At 38.9% G+C, this 13059-nt stretch overlaps 1 protein-coding gene across 7 annotated transcripts in view; it reads right to left on the bottom strand.

Moving 5' to 3' along the window:
- MFF (mitochondrial fission factor) overlaps positions 1–10516 on the bottom strand; it is a 30734-nt gene extending 20218 nt beyond the window's left edge. For 2 of the 7 annotated variants that reach the window (XM_047773668.1, XM_047773669.1), the window contains exons 1-5: positions 10378–10516; positions 6783–6894; positions 5649–5826; positions 4511–4731; positions 3391–3560 (exon numbers count right to left, since the gene is read on the bottom strand). In XM_047773668.1, the coding sequence (XP_047629624.1) occupies positions 3391–3560; positions 4511–4731; positions 5649–5686 (429 nt within the window). In that variant the 5' untranslated portion in view covers positions 5687–5826; positions 6783–6894; positions 10378–10516. Of the gene's footprint in view, positions 1–3390; positions 3561–4510; positions 4732–5648; positions 5827–6782; positions 6895–10377 lie in introns of those variants that run through there. The other 5 variants (XM_047773671.1, XM_047773672.1, XM_047773665.1 and 2 more) reach the window with 3 other exon arrangements.
- Positions 10517–13059: the final 2543 nt, after the last annotated feature.

Genomic DNA, 13059 nt, shown 5'->3' with positions numbered 1-13059 from the left:
TTCTTTGCCACCTCTTTTTCTTTACTGTATTTCCTTTTTGTTCTCTGGAAGATTTTCTCTCACTGGTTCCCACTTGGACCACTTTTTGAGAGGAGGAAGGCGGTGTCAGTGTTGCGGCCTCTTCCTCCTCATTCACATTGCCTAATCTATTTTAAGAACACTGAGAGCTGTCATGATTTGAATATTTTGCTGTTCTTGCCCAGATCAGATGGTTTACTGTGCATTTGCTTTATCAGTTCTCTATAGGTAAGAATCACTAAACAATGGTCTTTGTCCTAGACGTGCTCTCCAAATATTAGTAGAGATTAGGCATATTGAAAAGTTCAATTTCTTCTCTGCTTCCAGCTTTCATAAACCCTTTCTGAGCTAGGGGGATTATCTGCTTCATGTTTTAAGCTCTCTATAGGTTCACTTGGATTCTTCGAGCCAGTTAAGATTTCAGGTACAGTTTTGTTTTTGTTTTTGTTTTTTTGCAAATTTATTCCTTGCATCAGTCAGGCTTTTAGACAAAAATGTATAGCCTTCCTTGTAAGTCACCTTCAAGTATTCTCCCTTCTTGCCACAGACCAGTGATTCTCAACTGGGGGTGATTTTTTGCCCTCCAGGGGGCATCTGGCAATGTATGCAGATTATCTCTTTTTTCCTTTTATTGTGATAAACATAAAATTCACCATTTTAAACCATTTTAACGTACACACACAATTCAGTGGTATTTAGTATATTCATAATGTTGTGCAACCAGCACCACCACTATCTAGTTTCAGAACATTTTTATCTCCCCAAAAGGAAACCCCATGATTAAGCAGCCACTCCCAATTACCCTCTTCTCCAATCCCCTGGCAACTACTCATCTGCTGTCTCTGTGGATCTGCCTACTCTGAATATTTCATGTAAGTGTAGATAAACCTCATGAATGCTGTTAAATATTTCACACTAAAAAAGACAGCCCTCACCACAACAATTACCCAGTTCGAAAAGTCCTATGCTGAGGTTGAGAAACCTCTGCCTATGCTGTAAAATGATTACTACAGCATAAATGATTTAGGGGATATCACTTGATAGATTCTGAGTAGCATCTGAATGAATCACCAGTGTTATCAACCCCCAGGACCTTAACACCCTTTCAGTCCAATCCATTTTCTAGAAGCTAGTAGAACTCTGGCCCCTTCTCTTGCCTCCTCTGTTGATTAGCTGGTTGCCTCTTGAGGACAACCTGACTCACCTTTGATCTAAAGCACAGATCATCATGTTTGCTTTCCTTTTAATAGGCAGCTAGTACTAATCTCAGAAATTCCTCTTGCATAACAGGAGTTAGCTACTGCCATAGGATTTTTTTTTTAATGGAAGTACAGTTGATGTACACTATTATATAAACTAAAGCTGTACAATACAGTGATTCACAATTTTTAAAGGGTATACTCATTTATAATTATAAAATATTGGCTACAGTCCTTGTGTCATATCATATATCCTTGCAGCTTATTTTATACATACTAGTTTGTACCTCTTAATCCCCTATGCTTAACTTGCTCCTCCCCACTGATAACTACTAATTTGTTTTCTATATCTGAGTCTGTTTCTTTCTTGTTATAGTCACTAGTTGGTTGTATTTTTTAGATTCCCCATATAAGTGATATCTTACAGCATTTGTCTTTCTCTGATTTATTTGACTTAACATCAATACCCTCATGATGCCATGTCGTTGCAAATGGCAAAATTTCATTCTTTTTTATGGCTGAGTAGTCTTCCACTGTGTATGTCTATATATGTGTGTTTATGTCACATCTTCCCTTATCTACTCATCTGCTGATGGGCACCTTCGGTTGCTTCCACATCTTCTGCCAGAGGGTAACTTTCTGAATAATGATATTTGTACCTACTAAGCATTTAACACCAATTAGAAAATGGGCTAAACATACTACACATATCACATTTAACTCTCACCATAATCTTATGCACTTGACATTGTTCTTATCTTTTTTTAGAGAAGAGCCTTGGAATTGCAAAATAACTTGCCCAAAGTTATGTGATCAGTTAAGTAACAAAGTGAGCCTTCAAAATTAGGCTAATTCTCAGCCTCAGTTTTTCACAGCAATGCTACACACTTTGAATACTTATCACATTTGACTAAATATCACAATTAGTAAACCCCACATAGGCTTAAAACATAGGTCTACTGAGGGAAATCTCACTAAAAAAATTTCCATTACTCATTCTTGGAGTAATCACTCAAGAAAGTAGTAGCTTGTTATTAGTTGGTTCTTCACATCAAGTAGGTATTCACACTAAGTGCCTATAATAGTAGATAATAAAAAATGATAAAAATCAGAAGACAAACAAAGAATGTCAAAGGGAGGGTTTCTTTCCTGGAAGAATCCTCACTCCAAGACAATATTATTCACAGCTGTAACTGTCTTCCCCTCACTCAGACCACCATGAAGGAACCATGTTTCATTGCAGTCTTACAAAAAGCATCAAAAATTCCATTAAATAAATACAACTCTGCAAGTACCTCAGTGCCTTTTTATCATGTGAACACTCAAATTTAGTACTTTTCACCATGTAAGTATCTCAGTCATCTCAGCAGAAATTTCAAACCTAAGAAAAGGCCATACTAGTATTCCCCCAGAAAACTACACTCCCCTAGGTTATACGGGTGATTCGCCCTCTTAGCAAAGGACTACACGGAAAATGAAAGAACAAGCCAGGTTCCATTATCAATAGAAAAGTATCTTTGCACATTGTGTTATACTAGCATCGTTGACAACACAAGAATTCAGAAATTATAATGAAAAAGCTGCAACTATAAAGATCAAAGAAAAGTTTTCCAAGACTGGCCCTGAACTGATAACAAAGATAAGATCTGAACTTTGTTCCGAACACTTTATTAGGCCATATACTGCCATATTTAGGTCAAGAGGGCTATTAAAGCTACTAATGTTACACAATGTAATAGTTTCAGTAGAAACTTTTTAGTAAGCCAGGAGAATGGGTAATGTCAAAGGGGAAAAAAAAGACCTTTCTTTGCTGTTTGCCAGACTGCTTTTATAATAAAGTGAAGCATTAATTTTTTTTTCCCATACTAAACTTCCCAAATTTTTCCATATTGCTTAAAGCATTAAAAGCTCTTCCTTTAAGATTTCATTAACGTTAATGATTTCCACAAAACTGTCATTTTAAACTATAACATTTAAACTAAAAAAAAAAAAACCAACAGCAAAGTATCTTATTTGGGTTATCTATACAACAGAATTTATCATGACCAATGGTCCATGCTGAGGGATTTCATCACACATTGCTAATGATATGACTGATAGCCTCCTAACTCCTCTTTACCTTTTGCTCGTCTGTTATTTCAAATTCAGTTGATGTTGAAACTCTAGTACTTACTTCTTCATTTTGAGGGGTTGGAGGAGGTCTTTCTAAATCCAGAAAATCTAGTGGTCTTTCACTTAGCGTAAGCACACGAGGTGGTGTTTTTAGTGCCAGAGGTTTAAAGGGAGTTGACTGTATAAGGTCAAGATCTGCTGGTCTTGAAAATGGAATGTCTTCATTATTTCCTGGGAGTAAAAAAATAAAATAAAAAGGAAAGAAGGGAGGTTTTTATAAGATACTGGTTTTAGTAAAATGTATTTGCCACTATAAACCCATTAGGAATAATTCGCTAAAATTAAAAAGGCTAACAATACAAAGTATCGGCAGGGATGTGGAGCAACAAACTCTTACATGTCACTGATGGACCATAACAGGGGACAACCAACTTCTAAAATAGTTTGACAGCTTTCCATAAAGTTAAACATCATAACTTTTAATGATATAGCAATTCCACTCCTAAGATATGGAAACACATCTTTACAAAGACATGAGAAAATCAACAGCAGCTTTATTCCTAATAGCACCAAAAAGGAAACAACTCAAATGTCCATAAATAGGTGAATGTAGAAACAAACTGTCGTGTGTCCACACAGTGGAATATTAGAAATAATGAACTGATATAAGCAACAATATGGAAGAATCTCAAAAACCTAACACTAAACAAAAAGAAGGCAGACCCAAGAGTACATATTCTATCATTTCATTCATATGAACTCTAGGAAAGACAATTTTGGTTTTTGGTTATAGAAAGGAGATTATGGTTGCCTGGAATTGAGGGGTAGGAACTGAATGAGATGGGGCACAAAGAAACCTTTTGGGGGGGGTAATTGAAAATATTCTATATCTGGACTGTGGTAGAAGTTATAAAGGAACACACACCTGTCAAAACTCATCAGGCTGCACACTTAAAAATGACACACAATGTATATAAATTATACCTCAATAATTAGTTGAATTATTAAAAAATACTGTTTGAAATTTCAGACTATTATAATGAAGAAAATTTTTGAAGAAAATATAAAGCTGCACTTTCCAACCGCTATTCTTCATAATATTTGGAAAAACTATAAAGTTTTCATAAAATATATATAAACTAAAGATGTATCAGGTAACTTTATAAACAAATATGACATACCTGCTACGACAATTCTCTCTGGAACCTGCATGATCACACTAGCATTTGAAACTCCTTCTTGGAATCCTTGTTCCATGTCAGCATTTGGTGGTGCTACCTTTAATTTCTCCGGGACCCTCATTCGCTGACTAATACCTTCAGTGTATTCCATTTCATACTGAATTCGACTAATTTCCGCCATCTCTGCAGCAGTGGGAGAAGGAAACGCTGCCCCACTCACTCTGTGAGCAAAAATTTAACGACAGAGGTGACTGAGTGTTAAAATGTCAGTCTTCTCCATGGAGTGAAAGTTAGAAGACAGTATCTTATAGGAAGAGCAAAAGGAGATTTCTTATTTGTAAGGACTGAACGAAAAGGAAAAACAAGGCTGAAGAAAATGTTTTCCTCAATATAATGACTTCTCACTTAGCTGAAACTCCACCTTGAGGACACTGCTTAGGAGCAAATACTTAAAATTATTATATAACCACGACACAAACGTGCACATATATACACTCTCTTCCTCTCTGCATAAGTAGACATGCATGCTGCTTAGAACAAAAAAAAAAATGTCTAAAATGAAACAAATGGAAATTTCCTAATCAATTATTTGAAGGGAAGCGGCTAGGACTTTATAAAAATTAGAAATTAGAAATTGCTGTCATGCATGAAAAAAAATCTTTTAATGATAAAAACCAGATTCATAAGATAAATAATGTTAATTCTAAATTTACCAAAAAAAGAGATGCAACCCCTAAATTTCACAAAATACAAATTAAAACCTCCCTTAATGTATATCTCATGACTGAGATGAAACAAATATCAAATAGAGAATATGTATTAATATATCCTTAATGTATGCATTCATTTTGGGGGATCGAAAGTTTCACATTATTAATTTGTACTTAATATCATATATACTGGTATTTTTTTAAAAATGACATTCCTTTATGGAGAAAGACAGTATAAATGCACTGAGTAACCTTCTAAATTAAAGAAGGACCCATGCCCCAGGGAAATGCAGTAAAAAGGAAGTTGCCCCCAAACACAAAATGCTGATAAAAGTGTAAAAGAACATGATTAGCCAATGGCAATCAGCTTTAAAGCCACTATGTCTCAAGCCTATAATACCAGCTCAACTGAATAAAATGTCACTGACCTTCCTAGTGGTGTGTCATTGCTTGTTCTTTTACTCATTTTTAATACAGTAAATACACGTCTATAATAGCTACCAAAACACTGCTACCCTGTAGTTCAGTTTACTTTACACAACAATTCCCCTACAGATCTGAAATTTTTTGGAGGTGTACATAACAACACGGACACTGCTTTTCCAGCTGAAAAAAAGAAAGAATAAAAATCAGTATTTCAACAGTTCATTTCACATGAAAACTATGAATAAAAGTATCAACTTAAATTATTTCTGGATTTCAACCAAAACCAATTTTCAAATTCCTCCTAATAAGAGTAACTCTATGTTTCAAAAATATAAAGGCTATTTTAAGCAGAGTCACTGTTTTACGATTTTTGCAAAGAGGATAATGAAAAGCTAATCAAATGTATACACAAATGTAAAGTCCAATCAGAAGAAACATTTTATAATAAAACCCCTCTAATCATTATATTCTGAAAGGGGAAAAAAAAACCTTTTCTTCTTCTTCTTCTTTTTTTTTTTTTAGGGCTGCACCAGTGGCATGTGGAGGTTCCCAGGCTAGGGGTCAAATCGGAACTGTAGCTACCGCCCTACACCATAGCCACAGCAACACCAGATCCTTAACCCACTGAGTGAGGCCAGGGATCGAACCCACGTCCTTGGGGATGCTAGTCGGGTTCCTTAACCACTAAGCCATGACGGGGACTCTCAAAAAATCCTTTTCTTCTTTAGACCAAGTACAAATGAAGAAATCATGAAGATAACATAAAGGGCAGAAGTAAATGTACTTGAAGTGAATGCCTAAAATTTGATGTAGAAGTGTTGGTTTCTTTAAAAGGAAATAGCTTTGAAAACCAAACTACACCAAATTTTCAGAAAAAGATATATAAATCAAGGTCAATAAAAGACACAGCTGGTCTGTTTCTTACACTCCACGTCAGAGAGGTAAACTCCACCTCACTGACATGCTTTGGAGAGTTCTTAGAGGTAACTTAAGGTGCTAAGCCCTGACAGCTGGTTAATTATGACTGTCAACTTGCATCTCTTATTCTTTACCAAAATGTGTGAATTTTAAGTATTTGGCATGCAGGTAGTTTAAAGACTAAGAAAATAGAGCCCAAAGAGGAAATTTTTACTCACAAATGTGTACCAACTACTGCTTGCTATTTGGCATTATCTGCTTCTATGCTTCATAGTAAATCCTTTAACTTGCTTCAATAAGCATGTGCTGGATTTAGAGCCACTTCTGTCCCTGGGGAGTAAAAACAGAAGCTAAATGAGATAATAAACTAGATAATATTAACATTAGGAATTCACTGCTGGGAATCCTCCAAATGATTTAAGTCACTAAAGATGAACAACCCTACATTAAGAAACCAATAAAATAAATAAGGAAAAATAAACAAACTTACCACTAATTTTAGTCCCAGAGAGAGGGCCTTAGAACCACTCATTAGTTAATGCAAAGTAAAATAAAAGACTATCATCATTTCTGATCTGAATTTAGAAAAACGTAGCTGATGAAAAATATGTTTAAAAAAATCTTAATACTTAAGTGTTATTATATAAATGTATATTAAAGAGGAATAAATGCATTGGCTATATTTTTATTCAGCATTTAATTTCAGTATTTAATTTGAACCAGCAATAAATGCACATGGTACTAAGTACACAAGAACTTACAGAGAAAATTAAGTGTCCCACCAGATCCCATCCTATAACACCCCAGTTCCCCCAAACACCTCTCATCAATTTCTGTGTATTTTATTTTATTTTGCTTTTCAGGGCACAGGGAAGTTCCCAGGCTAAGGGGTGAATCCCTGACCTATGCCACAGCCACAGCAAGGCAGTATCTGAGCTTCATCTGTGACCTACACCACACGTCATGGCAACGACGGATCCTTAACCCATTGGGTGAGGCCAGGGATGGACACTAGTCAAGTTCGTTATCATTGAGCCACAATGGGAACTCCCTGTGCATCATTTTAAATGAGATACTCTTCTTATACTCGTGTGTATGTATCTGAAGCTCAATAAAAGCTTACAGTTAGAAATAACACTGAAAAGTTATATCTCAAATGGTGTAGAGCCTTGGGACATTATACATTGAAATTTTACAATAATAAACAAGGGATGCAAATTGCTAGAACAATACTATCTCCCTGAAATGTGCCACTATCCACACCTCATTTATCACATTTCAGCCTTCCACTAGCACATCCATGGGTCTTAACATTTCATTCTATAGCAACATCTTCTCTCACAAGCCTCTCTGAATGTGTAAAGCATCACGGATTTAGATCACAAAGGTGAACACTGAAAAAACTTCTGGAAAAAGCCAAATTCTCCTGTAGCCAATCTAAGCTACTTAAAAAGTAAATGGAGCTTTTCTACCAAGATTTAATATTGTCCCCAATTACTGGCTTTTCTGCTTAAGTAAAACAGATCAAAATCTAATTTTCGTCCCTCATTAGACTGTGATATTTTTGGTAATATCTTTTGACAATAAAGAAAGATTTCCCACTTGGAGCTAAAATATTAATTCTAGTTTTGCCACTTAGAATCTACCAGGCAACCAGTACATGAGTCTCAGTGATACAACTAAGAAGACAAAAACCCCTTTCAGAATCATAGATGATCTCATATCTCTACTTTTTTTTAAGCCCAGGGGTTCCCAACCATTGGTAACTTAATTACCAAATTTTTTTTTTTCAGTATTCAAACAGTACAGTACTCTAAATTACACTTAATCTTTCCTTTAACTCAACTTTAAAATCTTTAAATACTTTAAAAGTAAATTGTGTATTACTATCTTAAACCATGGACTTAATGTGTACATTTATAAAGACACGTAACAAAAACATGACTCATATAAAAACTCTCAACTGTAAACTACCTAGAGTCAAGTTACATCCCACTTGTGGAAAGTGTCCCAATTTGGTGACACAATGATTCAAGCTTGACTTTTTCATTTTCTACATTAGAAGACTGGGATCCGAAGAAATAGTCCAGGAAGTCACAGAAACAACTTGGATCAAACTGATTGTGGTTGCAAAGATTTACATAATTCCCCAAACACTAAAAAAATGTCAGGTTGTTGATCACGTAATCGTGTGGACCTGGTTCAGGGCTTTTATACAGCTCACCTTGTTTCAGTTCTCTTTTCAAGACACTATAGTTAATAAATGGGTATATTAGAAAATAATGGTGTAGTAATCCGGGATTAATTTTAATTCTTAAAGAAAAGTCACTGCAGGGTTTCCCTTGTGGCTCAGCGGTAACAAACCCATGAAGATGCGGGTTCGATCCCTGGCCCCACTGAGTGAGTTAAGGATCTGGTGTTGCGGTGAGCTACAGTGTAGGTCACAGACTCGATTCAGATCCCACGTTGCTGCGGCTCTGGTGTAGGTGCGCAGCTGCAGCACCCATACGACCCCTACCCTGGGAACTTCCACATGCCGCAGGTGTGGCCATAAAAAAGAAAAAAAAAAAAAAAGTCACTGAAAACGTAGAAAACACAAGTCAACAAATTTTAAAATAAGGTTATCAGTCCACAGAAAACAAGTTTCAACACAAGAAGGGAGGACAGGAACAGCTAACTTTTAATCGTAAAATGAGGCAGCCCTATCAGACAGGAAGGGATAGACAACACAATTTCCTTTTGGAAAAAAATAGCAAAACCAATTCACAAGTGCTTGAAACCAAAAAGAGGGCGGGTCCCACAAATAATTTAATTACATAGGAAGAGACTACCAAGCACAACTAAATCATTTTGATCCTTTCCCCGTCCAGTTCCTAGGGAGTTCTCCTTTGGGATCGCATTAGCAATGAAACTGACACGGAAAGAAACGTTTTTCATCTAGGGAAACATTTAAGATTCCTCAATTAAAGTCTCTCAGTGGGGTGACTTTTCAAGTACAGAACAACTGGTTCTGTACTTGAAAACAGGAGACCCAAAGCTTTTCTTATCTTCTGTAACTAAGAGGCCACCACCTTTGAAAGGGTTCTCTCCCTGGAGTAGGCCCCTGGCTCTTAGGTTGTGGGATGGCAGCCGGAGGTTTTTCTTCCACCAAAGAAAGGGGACTCCTGCAGACGGAGGACCGGCGGTACGGGAATCTGAGCTTTCCTCCAGCTTCTCTGCTGGGAGGAAATGCTAGGAGCATCTCCCGCCAGGCAGCCACACCTGCGGGCAAGGATGCTTACACACCGGCCCCCACCAGGGGCCTCCCGCGGGTGCCTGCGCTTCCAACAAAGCCTTTCATCTCCAACACTTCATCTTCTACGAAGGAAAAACGAAAACCAAAAACTACTTTTAAAGACGGCAGACGTCGGGCTCAAGGTCATACTGAAAGGTACCAGGGCCTTGGCTGGGAAGAATAAGTCAAGATGACCGGCTAAACATCGCGTTAAGTTCTCAGGACGCCCTTAGGGTGTCCCAACCCCCAAACTATCTTCTAGCCGGAAAAGTCTACATTTATCGACAAAACGAGACACCCAAAAACGTTTGCAGGAGAGCGCACTGCTCTCCCTTGCCTTTCTCAGACACCGAAGGGGCGGCAACGCCCTGAGGAGGAGGAAAGACCAAAGTTCAAGGTCGGGACTCCACCCAGGACGACACCGAGAACCGACGGGGGTACAGCGAGTCCCTCCATCGGCCAGAGGGTCAAGGCCACCGCGCTAGGCCTGGCGGCGGCTAGGACCCCAGGCCCGGGGTAGGGAGGACGTCAGAACTCACCCCTGGGCCCGCTGGAGGGTCCCCGGCGTGGGCCGCCGCCCGCCGGCTCCCAAGGCGCTCGGGTGGGCGCTCTCAGAGGCCGTTGGCCGAGCGCACTGAGGCGCCGGGGCAAACCACAGGCCGGAGAGGCCCGCAGCGGGCGGGGAGAGACGCACGCGAGAACGTCCGGGACTGGCCCCTTCCAGGCGCCGTAGCTGAGACAGGTTCGTGGTCATGTGACGCAGGGAAGGGCGGACGTAAAGTTCCCGCGTAGGAGCGCGGGGCAGTGCGACGGCGCTACGGCGACATCTTTGTTGTGGGCAAAGTGTGCCAACCGCGAGTAGCAGGTGTTCTCTCAGGCTTACATTTGTGAGCGTACGGAATCTTTAATAGTCTCGTGTTTACAAGGTAAAACTTCAGTAGCTCGTTAAATAACTAGTTTTCAGGATTGTTTGTATCAAAATGAGGACTGGTCTGAGGCCTAAGAATCTGCGTATTCCGCCAGTTCTGCAAGATTCTTAAACACTAAACTCCAATTTTGACGACTTTTCAGGCCCTCTGACTCTGTCTTCCTTAACAATGATCCTTGCCCTTACTGGCTTCATTGATACTTCAAGGTGAGATTCGCAGAAAATAAGTTAGGTTTCATAGTAGTTAGCAGCCTTATTTAGCTTCCAAGAACTGTCTGCCTATAACCACCTAACTATTGACTTTCGTGGAGGGCGGGGCGCGGTGGGGGTGGGAATCAGTACCTTGCTCATCAATATTGGGACAGAGTGAAGCCAACACAGAAAAGTTTGTATGCTTCGATTTTAACAAACAGACAAACAAAGACGTGTAAGTATGTACTTCTCTAGAGTCTAAAGAGATTCCAGAGATGTTAGCATTCTTTAAAATAATTTGGGAGGTCCTCCGAGAATTTTTCATTCTTGGGCCCCTTCTTCACAGTGGGCCCAAGAACGAAATTCTTAGTTTTGTTAATAACGTTAATAAATACGATTTATTCTTTTTTGTTTGTTTGTCTTTTTGCCATTTCTTGGGCCGCTCCCGAGGCATATGGAGGTTCCCAGGCTAGGGGTCGAATCAGAGCTGCAGCCGCCAGCCTACGCCAGAGCCACAGCAACACAGGATCCGAGCTGCGTCTGCAACCTACGCCACAGCTCACGGCAACACCAGATCCTTAACCCACTGAGCGAGGCCAGGGATCGAACCCTCAACCTCATGGTTCCTAGTCGGATTTGTTAACCACTGAGCCACGACGGGAACTCCAATATGATTTATTCTTATTCTTTAAGAATAAATTGATTTTAGGAATGATCAGTCATTCCAAGTTAACCTTCTGGGGGAATTTAGAGACCAAGCTGGAAAAGCCATCTATGACCAAAACCTTTAGAAGTGAGAGTTTTCCTGCTCATGTAGTATCTTTCCATTTATTAATTACTTTCAGTTTGCTTTTTATTCCTGTGCTTCCCCAGGGAAGTTGAAATAACTTTCAAATGAAGATTGTGATCCAATTACCGAATCCAAAGTTTCCTCCCTTAATCTTGATCACCCTTAATCTTCCTGCATCATTTGATTCTGTTAAATTAATCAAGAATGTAGTACATCAAAGCACCTGACACTGTCTGGTAGTACATTCTCAAATTAAAAAAAAAGGCACTTTCTCTCCCTTGCTGGAAACTCTGCTCCCTTGATTTTGTGATAAAGCTTCACGATGGGCTTTTCCTTTTCTTCCATCATTAGTGTAGACATTCCTGTTTATGATTCAATCCACCCTGACTCCTTTGCACCCATAGTTGCCTCAAATCTTTGGTGGAGAAAGGTGGTATTTAAATCTAAATATATTAACAGGATTGTCTCATCCTGTTGCACTAGTTCTGGCCGTTTCTTCCTGAGCATCCTGTTGGAGCTCTGATACCAACAGGGCTTCAGAACTTCAAAACTTCTCCCTCTTCCCAATCCAGATAAGTTCTGAATTTCCTTTTTCAGTTGATGGCAAGATTTTTTTTTTTCTAGTTACAAGTTACAAAATTCTGAAGTCATCTTTCACAGCCTCCCAAGGCCCCCGCCCCTTAAATTCTCCCACCTCTATGCCAACTGTCCACTTTCTCTCCCTTTTCTGCTCCCACTGGGAAATCACTACCCATAATCTGGGCTGTTACCCTTTTAACTGGCCTCCCCATTTCCAATATTTTTCTTTCTCTAATTCTAGATATTGGATCCACAAAGAACCTATTTTTACAGTTTGTGAGAAAGACATCCCAAATTTGAAGCCCCAAATACAAAAACAAATTGATAACTTACTTTTTTTTTAAACAAATTCAAAAGTCCATACAGCAGTACAATAATTTTTAAAAACACTTGAAATTGAAATAGCCTGGAAGGGCAGTATATTAGATACTGGATCTTCCATGTTCCCATTTATAGGAACAGTCTACTCTTAAGCTCACAGTCTTCAGTGGATCTCTAATACCAACCAATGAGGTACAAGTTCAACTTGGAGTTCATGGCCCTCACCTGCTGCTATGCCACCTCACTCACCACACGTGTGTGTATGATACTTATGTATATATTCCTTATATTCTTGACCATTCATGGGTCTCTGAGATTGTTTCATGCTTTCCTAACTATTTACCTGTATCTATGCTATTTCTGCCACCTGGAAAACCATCCTACTCTCTGATCACCTTCTACTTCTTGAAA

The sequence above is a fragment of the Phacochoerus africanus genome, chromosome 3 (assembly GCF_016906955.1).
Source record: "Phacochoerus africanus isolate WHEZ1 chromosome 3, ROS_Pafr_v1, whole genome shotgun sequence".
Classification (NCBI taxonomy): Eukaryota; Metazoa; Chordata; class Mammalia; order Artiodactyla; family Suidae; genus Phacochoerus; species Phacochoerus africanus.
The sequence above is the reverse complement of the archived record's forward strand: the minus strand, read 5'-3'. Positions and strand labels throughout refer to the sequence as shown.